This window comes from Prionailurus viverrinus, chromosome B1, assembly GCF_022837055.1.
Source record: "Prionailurus viverrinus isolate Anna chromosome B1, UM_Priviv_1.0, whole genome shotgun sequence".
In the NCBI taxonomy this organism is placed as follows: Eukaryota; Metazoa; Chordata; class Mammalia; order Carnivora; family Felidae; genus Prionailurus; species Prionailurus viverrinus.
The window spans coordinates 34959645-34981904 of record NC_062564.1 but is presented as its reverse complement, the minus strand read 5'-3'; the positions used below and the strand labels follow the sequence as shown (position 1 = coordinate 34981904).

The window sequence follows — 22260 nt, the reverse complement described above, 5'->3', positions numbered from 1 at the left end:
ACTGAGTTTCTTTGAATATTTTTTTTCCTTTTTCAAAGCTGTAAAAAGTAGTGATTTCCCAATTACTCTTCCTTGAGCCTATAAAGGGGTATTAGGGAGTGAATGCAGGGTTGGGTTCCGGGCCTCCCTGGCCCCAACAGGACACATTTACACATTAGAGTCCAGATGTTATGGGCTAAATTGTGTTCACTCAAAATTCATATGTTGAAGGCCTAATCATCAGTACCTCAGAATGTGACTGTATTTGGAGATAGGGCCTTTAAGGAAGTGATTTAAGTGATTTAAGGCTGTTAGGGTGGACCCTAATCCAATATGGCTGATGTCCTTATAAAATGAGAAAATCTGGACAAAGAAACACCAGGGGGCCCACATGTACAGAGGGACAACCATGTGAAGAAGCAGGGATCTCAGAGGAAACCCGCCCAGCCAGCACCTTGATCTTGGATTTCCAGCCTCTGGAACTGTGGGGAACAAAAAGTTCTTTGCCGAAGCCACCCGTGTGAAGTATTTTCTGATGGCAGGCTGAGCAAACTAATATTATCAGGTGGCATTTGTTTGGACTGAGGATTCCACAGGTTAGTCTTGGGAAATTACTAGAATAAGGGACAGATCACAAACTTTGAGACCATTCCTCTGGATTTGAGTCCCGGCTTTGCTGTTCAGTAGCAGATCATTGGTGGGCCATTTACTGAATGCTGGGGGCCCAATTTCATGTCTGTAAAGTGGGGGTGGAAACCACTACTCAGGATTTCAATGGAGATGATGTGGGGTAATGTATGGAAAGTGCCAGGCCAACAGCAGGAGCCTAATAAATGAGGATGCTGAGCCAAAGCATTCTCCACTGCCTTAGCTCATATTAATTAGATCCTGTTCAAGGGGACTACACTGGGGATGGCTGGAACTCTGTGATTTTTGCAACTAAGGGAGGGTGGTTTTAAAAATATATGTTGAGTGAAGTTTTAAAACTTTTGCTAAATTTGCATGTAGTGTTACTTTGAATGATTTGGGAAGATTAAAAACAATAAGTGTCTCTTCTCTGCTTATAAAAATAGCATATGTTTCTACATATGAAATACACACGTCTATAGATATGTTTTAAGAAAATTTGCGTGAAAGATGCAGGAGTCTAAAGAAGAAAACAACTTCTAATAAAACCAGTCAGGGACAATCACTGCCCACATTTTAGTATGTTTTCTTTCAATATTTTTTTCTGTTGTCTTTTTTTAAAATCAAGAACATCAATTTTGTGCCATGTTTTTTCACTGAACTTTTGAACACGGGCACTTCCTATGCTGTTACGAAGTCTTTTTTTTTTTTTTCTTAAATGTTTATTTATTTATTTTGAGAGAGCATGGAACAGGGTAGGGGCAGAAGGAGAAGGGGAGAAAGAATCCCTAGCAGACTCCACACCGTGAGTACAAAGCCCTACATGGGGCTCGAACTCATGAACCATGATATCGTGACCTGAGACGAAACCAAAATTCGGATGCCCAAACGACTGAGCCCCCCAGGCGTCCCTGTTACAAAGTCTTTTTTTTTTAAGTTTATTTATTTACTTATTTTATGAGCAAGAGTGTGCATACACAGAGGAGGGGAGGGGCAGAGAGAGGGAAAAAGAGAGAATCCCAAGCAGGCTCCACACTGTCAGCACAGAGCTGGACATGGGTCTCAAACCCACAAACTGCAAGATCATGACCTGAGCTGAAAGCAGGAATCGGCTGCTTAACTGACTGAGCCACCCAGCCACCCACCCTCCACCCCCAGCCTTTACAAAGTCTTAATATTATGTCTCCCTCCTGTCCTCTAGGTCCTGCAGTGCAAAAGGATCTGATGTGAGGTGGCACTTGAACTAGGGAAAACAGATTTGGGTTTGGGTGAGTGTGCAAACACATGCAGTCAAACCCTGGTAAGGAGTCCCTGGCAGGAGCCTAGAGGCTGAGATGAGGCCAGGCCTTAGCCCCACAGCCCACCAGTGAGACCTGCCTCCCACCCCCCATTCCCCATCTGGGTTCCTGTTACTCTGGCCCTTTAAGAAGGGAGCTGGAATTCTGGCAAGCCTGAGGTGGTCTCCTGGGAACTGAGGGACAACAAATAGCTTCAGAGAGATTGGGGCTGGGGTGGGGACCCTCCACACCAGGGATGGCACACATGGAGGCCAATCAGGTAGCACAGGGACTAGGGGGTGGATTTCTCATTCCTTTCTTCCTCTGGCCTCTTTTCCCCAGCTTCCCCCCCTCCCCCCACCTTTTGTTGCCCCTCTGCTAGAATTCCCACTGCCTCTGCTCCAGACGTTTCATTTCTGGGGACAGTTCTCGCTTATTAAGAGTTTCTTCATGGATCCTGGATTTTTTGGTAAATAAATACATATTCTGCAAACAATGATAATTGGATCCCACCAAATTTCCAGCCTTTCCACTTTTCTTTCTTTCTTTCCTTGAATGGCTTTTGCTAGTACCTCTGGAAAAAATGGTCAAAAAAGACACTGGTGAATATCACTGGCATGCTCTGAAATGAATGTGGTATCTCTAGTGTTTCCCCATTAAGTTCCATGTGGTATTTTGACTATTTCACTGAAGTCCCTGAGTGAATTTGTATAGAGTTGTCCTTGGTGTGAGTTTGGTAAAGCATATAGGATGATATTTTGCTCTTTGAATCAGTTTCAATGTTTATAATATAATTGAATCTATCCCATTTGTGGTTTTGCTACAAAAGCTTTGTTTCATGTTATTTCCATCACCTCTTTCTTTCTCTATTTTTAAAGTCCCCCCCCCTTGTATTATATTTCGCTATACAGAGTTTTCTTTATTAACTAATGTCCTCAGCCTCTGCCAGTTGGAAAAAATTGTACTTATTGACTTTGTCAGTTATACACCCTTCCTCCTTCCTCCACACTTTAAAATGCATTTTGGGAATCCTGTCTTAATCTGTGGTGATTAAAAATGCTTTTTTTTTTTTTTTTTTTTTTACATTCTGTAGTCCTCCTTTCAAGAATTATAATATTTGCATACCATTTTCTTGCTGTGATTATTTCATTCAATTGAGTGTTTAAGCAAATTAAATGTTCAATCATGAAGCCTTTTCTCTCATGACATCGCAGTTTGTGAGTCACTTATTTTTGTTCATCTCTTGGTTGTCTGGATTACGTCTTTTAGTAGCTTCCCAGGAAGGGAAAAGCAGAACTTAGAACCATCTAGTAAGTTGTAAGTTGTAAAACTAGCTCACAAGTACACCACGGACAGTAATGAGATTCTTATCAGTGAACAAAGACAAAAAAGAAAAAGAAAGAAAGAAAAGACAACAACAAAAAGGATTTATATAAGAAAAAGGGAAGAGGGGAAGGGGGAAAAAGGGTGCTAGTCTAGAAAGAATTTTTTCTAATTAAGGTGATTAGCTGGCAGCTATCCAAGAGACCAGTAGGGCAATCTATTCTGGAATAAATTGACTAGGTCTTCAGAGAAAACAATTTTAGTTATTTGTGGATTTTCCAAAAGTCTTGAGACTTAATCTCTACAGGACACATGACAGACTGTCTATGAACACTGTCTGCCTATGTCTCCACCTTAGACAGGCCAGGACCACTCCATTTCCCTCAGCAGAATTTCTGGGAGAGATAGACCTACAAAGTCATTGCAAGTTTGAAAACATCTCAGGTTGCCATCATGGTTTTTAGAATTTTCTGGTCTTAACATTTGCCCTTTAAACTTTCACAGATATTATTCCATTTTCTTTTTTTTTTTTAATTTTTTTTTTAATGTTTATTTATTTTTGAGACAGAGAGAGACAGAGCATGAACGGGGGAGGGGCAGAGAGAGAGGGAGACACAGAATCGGAAGCAGGCTCCAGGCTCTGAGCCATCAGCCCAGAGCCAGATGCGGGGCTCCAACTCACGGACTGCAAGATCGTGACCTGAGCTGAAGTCAGACGCTTAACCCACTGAGCCACCCAGGCGCCCCTATTCCATTTTCTTCTGGCATATGAGTTGCTAGGGAGATCTGCAGCTACCTGATTTTTTTCCTTTGTGTTCTACCTAAATCATGATATTTGTCTTTTTTTTATGTCCAGAGAAAATTATTTTATCATGATCTGTATTAGCCATTTGTCTGTCTTCCTATCTGTCTATCTATCATCTATCTATCTATCTATCTATCTACCTACCTATCTACCACCTATTTATTTCTGGAACACAGTAAGTCACTTTAATCTACAGTTTCATGTTTTCCTTTGTTTAAACAAAATATTGTTGCAATTTAAATTTTTGTTCCAATAATTTTGTTTTCTTCCTCAGGTGTCCTAATTATCTATATGTTGGATCTACATACAATGTATGTAAGCCTCTGTATTCATATTTTCCCTAACTGCTTTAATCTTTTCTGTTTTTGCTTTGAATTTCATGTAGTTTTATGTAGTTTTTCTTGAGAGTGGCTTTTTATTCACAAAATATTTATTATAGCTATTTAGCTTTTAAGTTATATTAGTTTATAAAAGTAACACAGGTAAATACCTAGTTTTTATTGTTTTAAATTTCAATTTATAAATATTATAATTTTATTTATATATGTACTATATTTTACAGAAAATGAGAGCAACTTTGGTAAAGTTGAAATGACTGACAAATTTCCCTTAAACATTTGGTCCTGGTTTTACTCATATTTATGAAGTTATTATATTTAATCAGCATGTATAAATTTGATATATATGGCTTTTCTTTTTTATTAACTGCAAATTTTTATTGTGCAAGTGGTAGAGTTTCATGCATTTGTAAGACATAATAAAAAGAAATCTCGTGTACTCTTTACCCAGTTTCCCCCAGTGGTAACATCTTGCAAGCTATAGCACAATATCAAAACCAGAAGTAGACGTTCATACAATCCTCCAATCTTACTCAGATTTTCTCACTTCTGCTTATACTCATTTGCATTTGTGTGCATGTCTATTTCATTCTACATGACCTTATTACACGTGTAGGTTCCTGTATCCACCACCACAGTCAAGATACAGAACACAAGGATTCTTCCTGTAGCTTTTTTGGTTATACCCACTTCCTTTCCCCTCCATCAGTCTCCCCCCACCATACCTCCTGTTTCTAACCCTTTCAACCACTAATCTATTCTCCATCTAAAAAAATTTGTCTTTCCAAAATGGTTATATAAATAGAATACACTGAATGACTTTTTAGGATTGGGTTTTTTCACTAAATTGTTACATGTATGTGTGTAAAGTTGTTTGTTATATTTCTTTATACTTTTGATGTCTATAGGGTCTGTAGTGATATTTCCTGTTTCATTCCTGATGTTGGTAAATCGTGTGTTCTGTTTTTCATGTCATTTTATTGACCTTTTCAAAGAACCAGCTCTTTGGGTTATTGATTTTCTCTATTGCTTTCCTGTTTTCAATTTCATTAATTTCTACTCTTGTTTTATATTTTCTTCCTTTCTACTTTTTCTTTTTTTAAGATTTTCTTCTTTTATTTTCTACTTTACTGTTTTTTTTTTTTTTTACATGTTTGTTTATTTTTGAGAGAGAGAGAGAGTGCAAGTGGGGAGGAGCAGAGAGAGAGGGAGACAGAGGATCCAAAGCAGGAGTGAACTCAATGTGGGGCTCAAACTCACGAACTATGAGATCATGACCTGGGCCGAAGTTGGATGCTCAAATGACAGAGCCACCCTGGTGCCCCTAAGATTTTATTTTTAAGTAATCTCTACACCCAGCATGGGCTCGAACTTACAACCCTGAGACCAAGAGTAACATGCTCTACCAATTGAGCCAGCCAGGTGCCCCACTTTTCTACTTTCTTTGGGTTTATTTTGCTCTTCTTTATCTTTTAACTCGAGAGTGTTCCTTTTTTCTTAATGTATGAATGTAGTACTATCAATTTCCTTCATAGCACTGCTTACCTGTGTTCTACAAATTTTGATATATTCTTTTCATTTTTATTCCATTCAGTGTATTTTTAAATTCCCCTAGGATTTCCTTTTTGACCCTTGGATTATTTAGAAGCATGTTGTTTAGTTTCCAAATAGTTTGAGATTTTCCTGCTATGTTTTTGTTATTTATTTCTACTTTGATTTCATTGTGGTCAGAGAACATATGATGTAAATTATTTTAAATAATTTAAGGTTTGTCGTTGAGGTTTGTTTTATGGTCTAGGATATGGTCTATTTTGGACAATTTTCCATGGATACTTAAAACAAAGGTGTATTCTGCTGTTGGGTAGAGTGTTCTACACATGTTGATTAGATCATGTTTTATTTGTTTTCTTTTCTTTTCTTTCATTTATTTCTTTTTTTAAGTAGGCTCTGTGCCTAACATGGGGTTTGAACTCACAACCCTGGAATCAAGAGTCACATGATCTACCAACTGAGCCAGACAGGCACCCCACATGTTGATTAGATCATGTTGATTAATGGTATTGTTGAGTTATTCTACATTTTTGCTGTTTTTCTGTCTAGTTATTCTACCAGTTGTTGAAAGAGAGATGTAAAAATCTCTAATTGTGGGCTTTGTCATTTCTCCTTTCAGCTCTATGAGTTTTTGCTTTACATATTTTGCAGATTTTTTGTTTTGGACTTACACATACAAGATTGCTATGTCTTCTTGGTAAATTGACCCTTTTATCATTATATAATGTCCCTCTCTGTCTCAAGTAATTTTCTTTGCCCTGAACTCTATCTTATCTGAAATTAATATAGCCACAGCTGCTTTTCTTTGATTAATGTTTGCATTATAGATCTTTTTCCATCCTTTTACTCTCAACCTGCCTATATTTTTATATTTGAAGTAAGCTTCTTGCAGACGGCATATAGTTGAATCATGGTTTTAAATTGACTTTGACAATCTGTCTTTTAATTAGTGTATTTAGAACATTTACATTTAGTATAATTAGTGATATTTTAGGGTCTAGGTCTGCTATTTTATTGTTTGTTTTCTGTTTGTTTTCTTTGTTTTATACTTCTGTTTTCTTTTTCCTGTATTTCTGTAGGTTACTTGAACATATTTTAGAATTCCATTTTGATTTATCTATAGTATGTTTTTAACCTATAGTATTTTTAAATGTCTCTCTATAGCTTTTTTAATGGCTGCTTTGGTATCACATAACTTACTATAGTCTTCTGGTGTTCTCAGTTTACCAATTTGAGTAAAGTATAGACACCTTACCTCCGTTTTTCTTCTTTTAACCTCCTCCATTTATAATAAATTGTTTTAAATATTTCCTCTATGTACATTTAGATCCACTAGTTGGTTATAATTTTTGTTTTAACCGTCAAGCACAATTTAGAAGATTCAAGAAGAGAAGGCAAGTCTGTTGTATTACTTTTATTTTTGCTTACTCTATTCTTTTTTCCTTCTAATGTTCTAAGATTCTTTCTTTTATTGTTTCCTTTTTATTTAGAGAACTTTTTTTAAGCTGTTCTTTTAGGCTAGGTCTCCTGGCAACAAGTTATCTTACTCTTCCTTTATCTGAGATTGTCTTGATTTCTTCTTCAAATTTGCTATATCTTCTTGGTAAATTGACCCTTTCCACATTTCCCAGTGGATTTCTTCCCAAGTTTCAGAAGTTTTCAGTTCAAGTTTCAGTTCAAGTTTCAGAAGTTTCTCTTTCTAGGACTCTAATAAAATGAATATAAAATTGTTTTGTTAAAGTCTCACAGATCACTTTGTCTCTGTTCATTTTTGTTTTCAGTCTGTTTACTCTCTATTGTCCACATTGGGTAGTTTCTAGTTTTATATTCTAGTTCATAGGTTCTTTCCTTTTCTTATTCCATTCTGCTACTGAGCATTTTATTTTGGTTATTGCATTTTTCAATTCTAAAATTTCCTTTTGGTTCTTCTTTACATGTTCTGTGCCTTAGCTGAGACTATTTTTTTCCCCCATTTATTTCAAGTGTGTTCATAATTGCTTGTTGAAGCATTTCTATCATGGCTACTTTAAAATCTTTGTCAGATAATGTAACATTTCTGGCATCTCAGTGTTTGTATCAATTGACTGCCTTTTCTCATTGAGTATGAGATCTTCCTAGTATTTAGTATAAGTATTTCTGATTGAATTCTGGACATCTTGGGTGTTATGTTGTAAGATTCTGGGTCTTAATTATATCTCTGTTTTAGATGTCTTTTTCTGACACCACTCCAGCAGGGGGATGGGGGGCACTGCCCTCTTACTGCCAGGTGGGGGTTAAAATCCAGGTTCCCCATTCACCCTCCTTCACACCTGAGGTGGGGGCCCCTCATTATTGCTGGGTGGGGGGTGGGAGTTCTGGATTCCCAGGAAGACTCCAGGGATACTTTCCTGGCTGGGAGAGGTAGAAGTGATGAAGTTTTGAGGTGATTGGGTATTCACAGGTTCCAGAGCCAATGGCCAAGAAAGAATTCTTGAAGACGTCTTTGGTGCAAAAAGGTGATTTTATTAAAGCATGGGGACAGGATCCTCGGGTAGCAAGAGCTGCACTGGGGTTGTGAAGAGTGACTGGTTATATACTATGAAGTTGAGGTGGTAAAGGCAAAAGAAAGGCCTCCAGAGTGACTTTGATATGCTAAAGACTCCAAAGATAACTGAGGCCTTGCTATTGTCGAGCTAAGATTGTTTTCCCCTCTAATAAGGCATTAACATTAAGATAGTAGGGAGTTCCTGGAGAAATTTTTCACTCTGCCTGCCTCAAGTGTCTGTCAATGGTCTGCAGGTTATAAGGAGACTTACTTTCACCTGCCATTTCCTTCTTGTCTTTTTTCCCCATATCACTATGGAAGGGTGATGCTGGGGCTCCAGGGAACTAAGTCTATAGGTTTCTGGAGATTAGGCTATTGATAGGATTGCCTTTTTCTTGTGATTTACTAAGATATTTATAAACTGATGGAGACCCATGTCCTATATGACTGTGATCTCTATCAGTAGGCCATTTGTTTTCCTACTTTTCCTTTGTCCTTGGGCAGCCAGGAGTGCCTGAGGAATATCACACGAATCCAACCTGTGGGGGTTTGTGCTAGCTTGTATTTTGCCCTCAGCCTGCCTCAAGCTCCCTCATCAGAAGTGCCTTGCTGCTCCCTACCTGGCTTCCTCTGACACAGTGCGGGGGGGGGGGGGGGGGTGGCCTCTTGATTTCTGCATCCTGATGAAAGTCCTACTGTCCGTGAGGCCTCCTATGATAGCACGCCAGTGAGGAGGGTGAGGAGGAAGGTGATTTTTACTGCTGGGTAGGGGTGGAAGTTAGGCTCTCTAGTGGTCTCTACTGATACGGCAGGAAGCTGTCAGGGCTCATCACCACCTGGAAGGCACCAAAGTCCCAATTCTCTACTGAGCCTTCTCTGACATTATCTTGGTGGGAAGGTTGTGGCACTTTATTACAAGACAGTGAAAGTGACAATTTAAGTTTCTATTTGGCTTTTGCTGGTTTGAGTGAGGAGAGTGTTTGGCTGGGGTAGAACAGTTATTGTCTCAAAGTATTCTTTCTTGCTAGCTTGCCCCTTTAAGTAGATAGGAAAAAAAAGGCTTTTGTCCGGTTTTTGTTTTGTATTGTTTTGTTTGTGTCTTTTGATGTTCCTGGGTTGCTGGCTTCTTTAAGCCCCGGGTCTGGGAATGTGAGGCATAAAATAAAACAAAAACAAAAACAAAAACCAGGAAATGTACCACTTTGTTTTTCCTTGAATCCTGAAGTCCCTCGCTGGTCTGCTTTCTTCTCTCTACCTTTTAGTCTCCTTATACTTGTTTTATATATAGTGTTCAGGGTTTTTAGTTGTATTTAGTGGAAGGAATAGGGAAAAGTATGTTTATATTCCATAATTCCTAACTTAAAAAAAAAAGTTTATTTGTTTTGAGAGAGAGAGAGAGAAAGTGGGGGAGGGACAGAGAGAGAAGGAGAGAGAGAATCCTAAGCAGGCTCCAGGCTGTCAGCACAGAGCCCCACAGGGGCTCTAACTCATAAACCATGAGATCATGATCTGAGCCAAAATCAAAAGTCAGATGCTTAACCAACTGAGTCACCTAGATGCGCCTCCATAAGTCCCAACTTTTTTTAAAGCATATCAAATGAATGACCTTGTGGGGTATAAAGCAAAATGTTTCTCTGTGTTGTAAACAACTCTTGATCTTAAAGTATTGCAAATCCAGCTGTCTTTAATATTATAATACTGTTTACCAATGTAGTCAAATACTCTTACTGATGTGATGTGGGCCAGGAGGGAACTGTCAAGAAAGAATTCTTGAGACGTTTTCAGTGTAAAAGATGTTTTTATTAAAGCATGGCGTCAGGACCTGTGGGCAGGAAGAGCTGTACTGGGATTGTAAGGAGCTATTCATTATAAATTTTTAAGTTGGTGGTAGTGGGGATAAAGACAAAGGAAGTTTCCAAAAGGACTTTCACATGCCAAAGAAGGCTTACAGGATCCTGGAGGCCCAGCTATTGTCCAGCTAAAGTTGCTTTTTGCGTCTAGCAAAGCATTAACATTAAGGCAGTTGTGAGTTCTTTGAGGAAGTCCTTTCTGCCAGTCTCAAGTATTTGTCAATGGGCTGCATGTTTTAGGGAAGTTTAATTTTATCTACATTTCTTTTGCCTTTGTTCTCCTCATCTTTACATCTACCCATTTAAAATTGTAAGTCTGACAGACACCATATGTTTTCACTCACATGTGGATCTTGAGAAACTTAACAGAAGACCATGGGGGAGGGGAAGGGGAAAAAATTTACAGAGAGGGAGGAGGTAAACCATGAGACTCTTAAGGACTGAGAACAAACTAAGGGTAGATGGTGGGGGGGGGAGAGGGGAAAGCAGGTGACAGGCAGGGAGGAGGGCACTTGTTGGGATGAGCACTTGGTGTTGTATGGAAACCAATTTGACAATAAATTATATTTAAAAAAATAAAATTGTAAGTCTGAGATCCATTTCACTTTTTAAATTGGAATCACCACCTAATGTGTTAGATTCTCTAATATGCCAAATGATGCAAACATTACAAGGACTTTTGATAACAATAATAAACTTGATATTCTTTTTTTAAGTTTATTTATTTATTTTGAGAGAGAGAGAGAGAGAGAGAGAGAGAGTAAGCAGGGGAGGGGCAGAGAGAGAGGGAGAATCTCAAGCAGGCTCCATTCTTCCAGCAAAGAGCCTGATGTGGGGCTTGAACCCACAAACCATGAGATCATGGCCTGTGCCGAAACCAAGAGTCGATGCTTAACCGACTAAGCCACCCAGGTGCCCCATAAACTTGATATTCTTACATTTAAACTTAAGCACAAAGAGAACACTATGGCAGCAAGGGACTCCAGGTCCATCTTTTCAGAGGGGACTGTTTGTAACCCCGTGTCCCCCTGCATTCAATTCTTTCATAATCTGTCAGTCATACCTCTTGTTGGGGTAAAATTCTCTAGCACGTATTAGCATGTTTCTCCAACTGATCAGATTCATCTAATTTATTTACTTCCTGATTTTTGCATCTGGCCACTGGCCATCGGGACCATTTTAATGACATTCTAGAGATGGAGAATCTTAATCCTGTGGTGTTTAGGAGCATGCGTGTGGCAGTCAGGCTAGATCTAGGTTTGAGTGAGTTCCAACTCTGCACTTAGTAGTTGGGTGTCCTTGGCTAAACCTTGGCTTATTTTTCTACAATAGGGTAACAATCTCCATCTGAAAGGGCTGCTGTAAGGATTTAATGAGTGCAGTTTTTATGCACTCGTTAAACAGTAAATAGTAATCTTCTTTTCCACAAGCATTTACTCAACATCACTGCTTAGTTGGCTCTAGTTTTTGCCGCTCCTGTAATGAACATGATTGCCTCTTTCACATCTTTCCGTGGCTCTGACAGTTCTCTTTCATCTCAGCCTGTTGGTTTATCCATTGTGACAGGGAAATCAGGCTTTCTTTGATTTCCTTGGGAATGTGAAGCAGTTATTAACTGCAATTTTATTCTCTTTTCTCAAGATGATCTTCCAATGTACTCTTACCCTCCACGCTCTTTTTCCTACTATGTTCTTGTCTTTTTTTTTTTTTTCCTGTAGAAATTCTGTGTATCTTTTGTGCTGCTTTTTGTTCTGTTTACTCCCTTCTGAGTAATAGAGAACCATTTAATCCTTATCTGATATTGTCCCAAAATAGCGTCGGTGGATGCATTTTGATTCTCTTCCACATTTATCTGGGCATCCCTTCAAAACCTCCACCCATGGTGGAGGCCCGCATGCTGACACCTTTTTTTCTGTTCACCCTCTGAGCTGTCTGAAGAAGGTATGGTAGAAAGGGTTCAGGGGCAGTACTTCTTCTACAAGCTTTGTTTTTACGGTCTCTGAATGTGTTGAACATCTGTACTGTGGGCCCTCTAAAGAGGTGGAGGCATGGCTTGTTTCCTGGGTTTTGATTTGTCCCTCTATTTGGGGGGAGAGACAGCCACTTGTTGAGAAAGTTGGGTCTTTGTTTTCTGAGTCCCCAGGAATATTTCTCCCAGGTCAGATCTGTTCTGCGGCTGTGGCTGAGTGGGCTTGCCTTCCAGCCTTCCAAGGGCCAAAGAAGCCTGGTCGGAGAAACAGTGCCATCTTGTGGCCACTCAGCATTCTCTGCAGGCCTGCTCCCACTTCATTAAAGCCTGTGTGGGGTGTGGGTGGGGCCTGTAGGGTCAGAAACCAAATGGATGTCTCTTGTTCTTCCTGCCACCCTCCTATCCTCTGCTTCCTCAGAGGCTGGACGTCCCTTCGGGCTGGAGGTAGGCGACGTGCCTGGCCTTCAGAGGCTCCTCGCTACCATGCCCAGAAAGGGGACTCAAGACTTGGCTCCCTTGAGTTCTCCCTGTACTGGGTTTCGTCTTTCTCCTAGGTCCTTTTTATTCTTCAAACTATTTAGAAAGATAGTTTTTGTAAATGTGATATAATAGCACCATCTTTTAAAGCAATACTCTGAGAAAAGTGAGAAAGCAAAATGCATCTTAATTTCCCCCCATTTTTCAGTTCCCAGGCCCCTTCTCCAAGCCCATCTTATTTAAAAAAAAAATTTTTTTTTAAACAACCAGCCCACCTTTTGAGGTATACTGTCCCCATGACCTTGCCCATATCCTACCGCAGGGTACATTCAGACTGTCCCTTCTCTGTGTTAAAAACTGGGTCTTACGTGTTGTTAGCTCAGGCCTCTGCTTTGCTCTGAGCTTCTGGATTCAAGATGATCAGGGGCTTCCATTTCAGCACGTTTCAGGAAACAGGAGGATTTTGATTCTGTTCTCTTAGATTATAGACCCAGGAGCAGTCTGATGGCAAGAATTTCAAGCCCCAATTAAGGTTACTAATTAGAGTTATTCCTTGTTAGGTCCCTAGGGAAGGGAGCAAGGAGCCGGACAATCTAGCTCATAGGAACCTGGCACATAGGAACCACTCAAAAGTCTTTGCTGAACTTAATGAATCCTAGGAGACAGTGTGCTCTCATGGGCAAAAAAAACTCCACGACACGCCCCTCTGCCATTTCTGCGATGCCTCCCCCGGGCCGCGCGGTGGCGCTGTGACTCCTCGGAGGCCCGGTGGTGCTTGGGCGCTCCGGGGGCTCGGGCTTCCGGGGGCCCTCAGAGCGGCGGCGAGCGGCGGCGACCCGCGGGGCGGTGAGCGCGGCTTGCGGGCTTGCGGGCGGGCAGTCACCCCGGGCTGGCACCGCGCCTTTAGGGCCTCTCGCTCGTGGCCTGGGGAGGGCCGGCCGCGCCCGCCGAGCAGGCCCGAGCGGCGCCGCGCATGTCAGCCGGGCGTGAGAGCGGCGGGCCCGCCCCAGGGGAGGGAGCGCGGCGTGGGGCTCCTTGTGCAGGGGTGCGCGTCCCCGCAGGGCCCGGAGACTCCTCCCTGGGCACGTCCTTCCCCGCCTCGGAGCCTGGCTCCTCCTCACTTGGAAGAGAGACCTTGGCCGCGGTGGCCTCTACGACCTTTTCGGCGGCAGCGACGCTGTGGGGTTGTGGGTGGGCCCGGGGTCTGTGATCTGATCCTGCCGCGTCCGTCTGCCTCCCCAGGCTCTCCCACCTGTCACCCTGGCCCTTCTTTGCTTGGACGGCGTCTTCCTCTCCTCCGCCGAGAATGACTTTGTGCACCGCATCCAGGAGGAGCTGGACCGCTTTCTGCTGCAGAAGCAGCTGTCAAAGTAAGCCGGAGTGGGTGGTGGGGGGTGCGGGCTGCCAGTGCAGGGAGGGCAGGTTCGTCCAGAGCCACCTGGGCCCCCTTCCCAGGTAGCTGGTTCCTACCTGCCTCTGATCTTCGCCTTTGGGTTTAATAACCTGCTCGCTAGCTTCTCCCAGCCACATTTTCCCTGTGTAATTCTGAGCATCACCCAGAGATTTGAAGGGCTCCAGCACAGGAATGGAATAGGACCACTAAGTTCCCGTGATAACCTCTATGCCCATGTCCTTTGCAGGCGGCCAGGGACGCAAGGGGGCAGAGGGCGCCGAGGGTCTAGCCTACCGTAAACTGGGCATGGACCTGGGCTGGGGAGTGGGGGTCAGGCCTTAGGGGGGGGCCAGCACCCAGAGCCCCTGCTCAGCACTCATTCCCTTCCCTTCCCAGGGTACTTCTTTTCCCCCCACTCTCCAGTCGCCTCCGGTACCTGATCCACAGGACAGCAGAGAATTTTGATCTTCTGAGCAGCTTCTCTGTTGGGGAGGGCTGGAGGAGAAGGACAGTCATCTGTCACTTGGATATCAGGTGTGTATCATAGTGCTGTGGAGGGCCCTCAGAGTTCCTTGTGGGTGGGTGGGTGAGGTGGACAGGAGCCAGAGCCAGCAGGCCCCCAGGCTGCTGCCTCTGGCCCCACCTCAGCTGCTTAAAGACAGTGCTGCCTTTTGCCTCAGCAGTGCACTAAGTGTGCATTGTTTGTGGAATTCATTTGGCAAAATCAGCTATCCACTTGGGCCGAAAGAGAGAAAAATAGAGTAGGTTAAGCGGTGAGAGTGTTTGCCTCGAGAGGCCGTGGGACGAGGGAAGCACATTCAAGCCTCACACGTCTCTGTTACCATGTGGTCTCTCAGGGTCTTATCACAGTGACTGTGATCCTGGTGTTTAAAGTTACATATTTTTCTAGTGACAAAGTTCCTAAATGCAAGTACTTATTTCATCTAGTGTATAACCGAAGATTCAGCTATCTCTAATAGTTTATAATACTAGAGGGAGAGCTGGTTGCTTTGGGCTTCTTCAAAGTTGGCATTCAGCCTCCACTACATTGCCTTCCTATGGCATTTTCAGGGGTCATTTTGGCTTGGGTTTTGGCCTAATGCTGACCTGAGAGCCTCATGCCTGAATAGTAGGTAGCTGCAGTAAACCATTTTCCTTAGGGCCTAACTGCGGCTCTGATCCTCTCCTGCTCCTGCTCCAGGTTACCCAGTTCAGATGGACTCTCTGGCCCCTGCCACCCTCCTGCCTCCCAGCCTAGCAAGCACCGAGGACCTCGGCCCACCTCAAACCAAGGAGCACCTGCTGGTCCTCGGGGGGCGCGGGCTGGCCGGTGGCATCGTGGACGCAAACCAGACCAGGCTTTGTATGTGCCCCGAGTACTGCGCAGGCAAGAAGAATGGGTACCACCCTCTACCCAAGGGCTCAAGGGAGATGCTCCAGCTGGTGGGCTCCTGGAAGAGCCTGGAAATGTTGGTGCTGAGGACCTCAACTCTGATCAGGACCTCCCTGTGTTGACAACTCAGGCACCTGAGGACCTACAGGGCCCAGACCAACGCTGTGACAATGAACAGCTACTGGACCTAGTTGGCATTGAGTCCCCACAGCCCGAGAGCCACTCAGGGACAGGACATGGGTTGGAGATGGCCACACAACTTGGGTCCAGTCTGAGGCTGGACTCAGAAGAGGCGAATGGGAGTGAGGTGGAGAAGAGCCTGGCAGAGGAGGAAGAAGCAGAGTTGGAAGAATTGGGGCTTGGCAGCTGCTCCGAGGATGATTACAGTGAGCTGCTACAGGAGGTGATGAGGCTCTTAAACCCAGAAAAGGGAGGGCGGAAGTGAGGTGGGTGTGGTCGAGGGTGGATGGGCACCAAGGGTCCTGGTGAGGAGAGGGTGGGGTTTGTGCTGCCTGAGCAGGGCTGGGTGCTGGGTTTTAGGTGTCCCTTAGGAGACGTAGTGGGGAGCACTGGGCCTTGCACGAAGGAGTCGGGACTGACACGGTGGGAGGATCGAGGCTCAGGATATGGGGTCGGGTACGTAACCACGTAGGAGCTGTCTGACAAGCTCTTCTACCAGCAAGTCATTTTGTTTTTCTAAATCTCAGTGCCCTCATCTGAGAAACGAGTAATGATACATGCTTCACAAGGTAGCAGATAGGATATGTGTGGAATTGCTTCCTAAAGGACTACAGACCTTGGTCATAAGAATGATCTTTCGCCTGAAGCTTTGTTTTACAAATTTCATTTCCTTGGAACTGTGTGTCTGCCCCTGAGACTGGCTACCGTGTTCAGTTGGGAGGGTAGCCATCTTTTATTACTATATTATAGATGAAGGGTAGAGACCAGAAAGACTTGCTTAATATCACATTGTTAAGGGGAAGAAAGATCCTGAACTTGCCCAGTTCTGTCTCTTCCTGACTGTATATCTTTGGGCAGAATTACTTAACTCTTTGAATTATAGCATTTCCATCTATAAAGAGGGTATATATAGGATACAGTTTTCAGGATTCTGTGAAACATATTGTGTGTAAATGCCAGTTACCCAATGGAGACTCCATAAAAGTTACCTTCCCTAAAACTCCCGCCTCTCCACCTTCTAGCCCATTCTGCCATCATGCTGCCTTTCCCAGACTTGCTGGGTATGGCTTCTGTGGGAGGCCACTTTTGGTGCTCACCTCCCTGCCGGCCCAGGAGCCTGCAGGACTGTGTGTGGTTTTGAAAGCAGGTGTTTGGAGCCCTGTGTGTCAGAGCTCCCCTTGCTAAAGGGTGCTATCTCCCAGATAACAGACAACCTGACTGAGAAGGAGATTCAGGTAGAGAAGATCCATGTGGACACGTCCTCCTTCATGGAGGAGCTGCCTGGAGAAAAGGATTTTGCCCACGTGGTGGAGATCTACGACTTTGAGCCGACACTCAAGACTGAGGACCTGCTGGCAGCATTTTCCGAGTTCCAGTGAGTGCTCCCGAAGCTTCAGGGAGGCAGGGGAGGTGGGTGCTGGCCTCTGGAGAGGAGCTAGACCATCGCTTTGTTGTTGGGGACACTTGCCTGCCCTTCCCCAGTGTCTAGCTATCTGGAAAGAAAGGCAGAAAGTGGGTGTGGTTGCCCTAGGCTTCATATTCCTTCTGGCCTATGACTGTACAGAAGAGGAGAGCTGATTTTCTGGTGAGGGACAGATTCAGTGGCCCTAGATCTGGTCCTGCTGGTCTGTGGCAGCAGACCTCCATCCTGCCCCCCTGCACCCCCACACGTCTGCCAGGAGCCAGCCCCTCATCAGGATGCATGACACAGGCATGACACAGGCAGCCCACTGCCTCCTCTGCTCCACGTCCCAGCCACCCACTCAGTCAGTGGGCCGAGGGCCATTTCTGTGTAAGAACTGTTTGTGGGGTGAGCTGGGCTTGAATGTGCTCGGGCAGAGTCAGGGTGGAGACGGGCACCAAGAGGATATATTGCAAGGAAAGACTTATGTTTTCCCAAATTTCTTGGATCCAACTCCAGTCTTTTCGCTTTTTCTCTCTCCTCCAGTCTCCCTTCTCTTTTCCTGCGTAGTCCTTTTTTAAAAATTTTTGTAAAAGAGTTTATTTTTCAGTAATCTCTACACCCAACACAGGGTTCGAACTCACAACCCCGATACCGAGTTGCACCTCCACTGACTGAGCTGGTCAGGTGCCGTCCTGCTTAGTCTTTTAAAAATCCCTTTCTTCATGGCCCCCTTTTCTTTTTTTCTAAATTTTTTTTTTTTCAACGTTTATTTATTTTTGGGACAGAGAGAGACAGAGCATGAACGGGGGAGGGGCAGAGAGAGAGGGAGACACAGAATCGGAAACAGGCTCCAAGCTTTGAGCCATCAGCCCAGAGCCCGACGCGGGGCTCGAACTCACGGACCGCGAGATCGTGACCTGGCTGAAGTCGGACGCTTAACCGACTGCGCCACCCAGGCGCCCCTGTGGCCCCCTTTTCTGACTGCTTCCGAAACTGCCCTCCCTTGCCTCCCTGAGCCTGAGGAAGGCTGAGGGGGCAGCTTCGTGGAGCAAAGGGGCACATCTGCTCTTGTTCCCTAAAAGCGTGGCCAAACCGGGGCCACCTGTGACTTCCTCAGCCCACGTGGGCAGTGTCCACAGAGAAACTGGGGGCCTGAACTGCTTTTGGCCTCTCATCAGCCCCATAGTCTGTGGCTTTCTTGGGCAGTAGGAAGAAAGTTGATTAGGGGCAGTAATACTGACTGCTTATTTTAGGTCCTGTCCTGTGTTCCTAGGACATAAACCCTTTTGTCTCCAGCCTTGGACCCGATGCTCTTGGCCTTGCTGTGATGGTGCCTGTGTGGAGCCATCTTTACCGTTGGCGCTAGGCTCTTTGAATCCTGGCTTTCTGCAGTCTAGGAATCTGGGATGTATCTGATCAACACGGGTGATACTTATCTTTCTCAAGCCAACCATATGGTCTTCAGAGAAAGTTTGCTGCAAAGGGTGGTCTCCTTCCCAGGGGAGATCGGAACTTGTGTTGAGCTCATAGTGTTGGAGGATTGGAGGTGGGAGGGGACTCCTTTCTCAGAAAGGGTTTTGCCCCTTGCTTTTGTACTCACTCTGTCTCCTCTTCCCTGGCACAGAGAGAAGGGGCTCAAGATTCAGTGGGTAGATGACACGCACGCGCTCGGTGTCTTTCCCTGCCTGGCCTCAGGTAATGTGGCTTCACGGTGGGCTTGGCTCTTCTCTGACTGCCATTGACAAGGGTCCAGGGTGCAGGCTAACCTGAGCGAGTGGACTGCCAGGGCCTACTCCCAGCCTGCCTCATCCAGAAGTTCAGAGGCAGCAGAGTGGGCTCCGGGCCAGGCTGCTCACACCCTCCCCTGTTCACAGTGGTGCCTATTTCAGATTCTGGTGACATTTACTGAGTACATGTCTCAGGCCAAGCTCATGGGGCTTCCACATGTTAAATCATAAGAAAGTGCTCTTTTCATAGGTAAAAAGCATTTAAATACTGATAATTTCATCTGGTTCAGACAGATGCATTTTTACTTGGTTTTCATTGCAGCCTCAAGATGTAGGTCAGATTACTTCTATTTTACAGATGGGGAGACTGAGGTGCCCAGAATGCCAGTGGTCTGGGATGTCAAGTCTGGGGGTGTCAGCCAACCTTCTGGCTGTAACTCTGGGCTCCTGTTCCCTCTCGGCCACTTTCCGAAGCTGCCGCTGCCACACCACTGCTCACTATGGGTGTATTTATCAAGACCCTTGACCTCCTTGGCTGGGCTTTTCATAACCACGAGCTTCTGAACACCAGAGCTGGGAGAGGCCATAGCTGGTGTGGGCCCAGTTCTCAGGAGAGCCTGAGGTGTTTAGAGAGCAGAAGGACTGGGGCAGCCCCACAGAAGGACCTGACTGAAGGGGAGGCAGGGAGGATGGCCACAGGGTGTGGTGCAAAGAATGGGTGCTGGGTGAGGCTCAGCCACGGCTGCCTTCTGAGCTCTGCCAAGCTGTGTGCGATGAGTACGTCACGTCCTGGCCTCAGTTTCCTCATGCATAAAAGGGTGGCTTGGACCCGAAGCCCCTGCAAGCTCTGACATGCTGAGTCTGACATGCTCAAATACTCCATGACCCCACAGAACTCGGGGTAGTGAGGGCATGCGCCCGGGAGAGTCGTGAGTGGGGGAAAGGGTAGAGTTTATTTGAGGCTCCTGGGCTTTAGAAGGTGGGAGCCTGCCTTCCCTGATGTCACAATTGCAGCCTTGCTGGTTGGTGTGGCTCCTGACCACCCCACGGTAGCGTGTGGAAGCTGGCCCTGCACGGGTGCCCTGTGTAGGCCTGCGGGGCGCTGGGTGTGAGGTGAACAGATGGTGGTCGTCTCTTGCCCACTCAGAGTGGTGTCAGGGCAGCCCTGTCCCTGAGCCTTAAATAGGCGCACAAAGCAGCTCCATCAGTTTGGGGTGATACATGCATCCCTTGTCCCTGAGGGGGCCTCACCAGGAAGAAGAGCAGTGGCTTCAGATCTGTTTTCTTTTCATAGCCGCTGAAGCCCTGACCAAGGATTTCTCTGTGCTCAAGATCCGGCCCCTTACGCAGGGAACCAAGCAGTCAAAGCTGAAAGCCTTGCAGAGGCCAAGTAAGGAAGCCAGCTGTGTCCCGATCGAAAGGCTGTATGAGTGTTTGGTTGGGCAGGGTGGGGCCTTCCCTCCAGATTCATTCCTTGGTCTTCAGCTGTCTGCCCTAGGACCCCTGGGCTACAGTGGCCAAAGGGGTGCTCCTTCCCCACCCTGGGGGCTGGAGTGCCTAGGGAAGAAGGGCCCCAGGAGGGAGAGCTGTTTGCCAGCTTCTCTGTGCTGGGCTTGCCCTCCTATGCGTACCTCTTTTGGGTGCTGTTCAGGGAAAAGCTTGGTTTTTCCTGTAGGGTCATGGGAGCCATACTTTACAGTGGGGTTGAAAGAGCTTGGATTCTGGGGTCAGCCCTGGGTATGATCCCGCTTCTGTCACCTATTTAAGTTGACCTTGAGCAAGCCACCTAGTGTCTGTGAGATGGTCCCTGTGTCTGTAAAATAAGCAGATTGTACTGGGTGTATTGGAGGAGTGAGCAAAAGAGCCTGGCAGACCTGTCTAGAGCAGTGGGGGGCACACAAAAGATGCCAAGTAAATGATACCTCCTCTTTTTTCCTCTTCTCCTTCCAGAAAGCACGATGGGGGCTTTTAGAGGCCAGTTTTCTGTGGCTGCAAAGCAGTGACTGGCAAAAGTGGCCCAGAAGAGGCCGGCCGAGGCTATCCAATGCTCTTGTGGCCTCTGTAGCCTTTGCCCCAGACTTGGGGACAGTAAATATCCTGTCAGTCCCAGAGCTCCAGGTGTCCCACCTGACTTGACTTCCCTCTCTCAGTTGGCTCTGCAGTTCAGAGAGGTATATAAGATTAGCCCACCCTCCTTCCCCTCACTTCCCCCAGACGGAGAGACAGGGAAGGTGCAGAAGCAGCAGGACTAGGTGAGGACCCCATGGGCATCATGCTGTGGGCACAGCTGGGCCTTAGAGGTTGGCTCAGATGGCCTCTAGTCTGCTGTCATTGGGAGGAGTGGTGGCCACAGCCTTGAATTCAAGTCCCCGTCCCATGGGGCTTTCCTTTTAGAGCTCCTGCGTCTGGCGAAGGCGAGACCACAGACAAATACAGCGGTGGCCAGGAGGCTGGTGGCCCGGGCCCTGGGGCTCCAACACAAGAAGAAAGAGCGGCCTGCGGTCGAGTCTTCTACCTCCCTGAGGCCCTGAGAGGCCCAGCAAGCCTGGATCGGTGGCCCCAGGACGAAGCTGGTGCGCCAACACCACAAGCCTTTATAGACACCGGAACAGCCCTGCACTATTTGTCAGGGTGTCCTTGTTGGGTGTGGTGGGCTTTAGTTTGGTCTAGTTCCGGAAGCTGAGAAAAAATAAAAACCCGACAGTTGTTTCCAAATGCGATGGTCTGCCAGGCAACACCAGGGGGTGCTGTCTGTCTCCTAGTTTAGACTGGGGCTGCCGAACAAAAGGGGCCCCTAGATTGGCCTGGAGGATCCCAGCTGGGCCTCAGGCATTTGGCCCAGCGCCTGCCCAGTTCATGGGGGGAGGAGGTTGCACTTGTTGTGTGACACCTGCCCAGTCTCCTAACAAGTCAGGCATCCTAACCTGCCGTGGGCTGCAGGGCAGCAGTGGGCTGATGGCAGTGCTGAGGGCACCAACGCTGTGAACTTGTCCTCGTGTTAACCTGCTGGCGTGGGTTACAGAGGGGCTTCTTGCAGAATTCTGTAACTGTGAGCAAAGCCAAGAGGTAAAATCTGAAATGGCCCATGAATTTGAGCCCCCCTCACAGGACAAGGGCATCGATGGGGACAAGGTCTCCAGTCACTCATTTTTCTGGTGTGGGTGGATTTGGTGCCAAGGCGGCCCTATCTGGTGCTCTGGGGTCATTGTGGACCCTTCTGACCCGCTGGGCCACAGCACGCTCTTGATACGGGTGAGAGTCCCCGTGTCTGGGGGAGAGTGGCTAGCCTTGACCACCCACCCTGCCAGTGCTGGGCACAGCTCAGCCACTGCTCTGTGGGCGCACATGCTCCGCATCACCGCCCCTCCCTTGGAGCCTGGCCGAGGCGCTGCCCTTGCGGGAAGAAACTCCCCCCTCCGCCCTCCAGTCCCACGAGATGGTT

The 22260-nt window shown here is 46.0% G+C and overlaps 1 protein-coding gene across 1 annotated transcript; it reads left to right on the top strand.

Annotated features, from left to right (window-relative positions):
• The first annotated feature begins 2069 nt into the window (after positions 1-2069).
• On the top strand, positions 2070-21533 carry R3HCC1 (R3H domain and coiled-coil containing 1). The gene is made up of 8 exons (XM_047855940.1): positions 2070-2163; positions 13963-14090; positions 14510-14647; positions 15315-15909; positions 16889-17061; positions 18716-18786; positions 20113-20208; positions 21213-21533. Exons 1-8 carry the CDS (start codon positions 2140-2142, stop codon positions 21347-21349), a joined length of 1362 nt encoding a protein of 453 aa, XP_047711896.1. The 5' UTR covers positions 2070-2139; the 3' UTR covers positions 21350-21533.
• Positions 21534-22260: the final 727 nt, after the last annotated feature.

Excerpts from the sequence above, each read along its gene's own strand:
- R3HCC1 (XM_047855940.1), top strand. The coding sequence starts at position 2,140 with ATGGCACACATGGAGGCCAATCAG. Across the intron at positions 17,062-18,715 it reads GCAGCATTTTCCGAGTTCCA|AGAGAAGGGGCTCAAGATTC; the intron begins GTGAGTGCTCCC and ends TCCCTGGCACAG. Across the intron at positions 18,787-20,112 it reads CTTTCCCTGCCTGGCCTCAG|CCGCTGAAGCCCTGACCAAG; the intron begins GTAATGTGGCTT and ends TTCTTTTCATAG.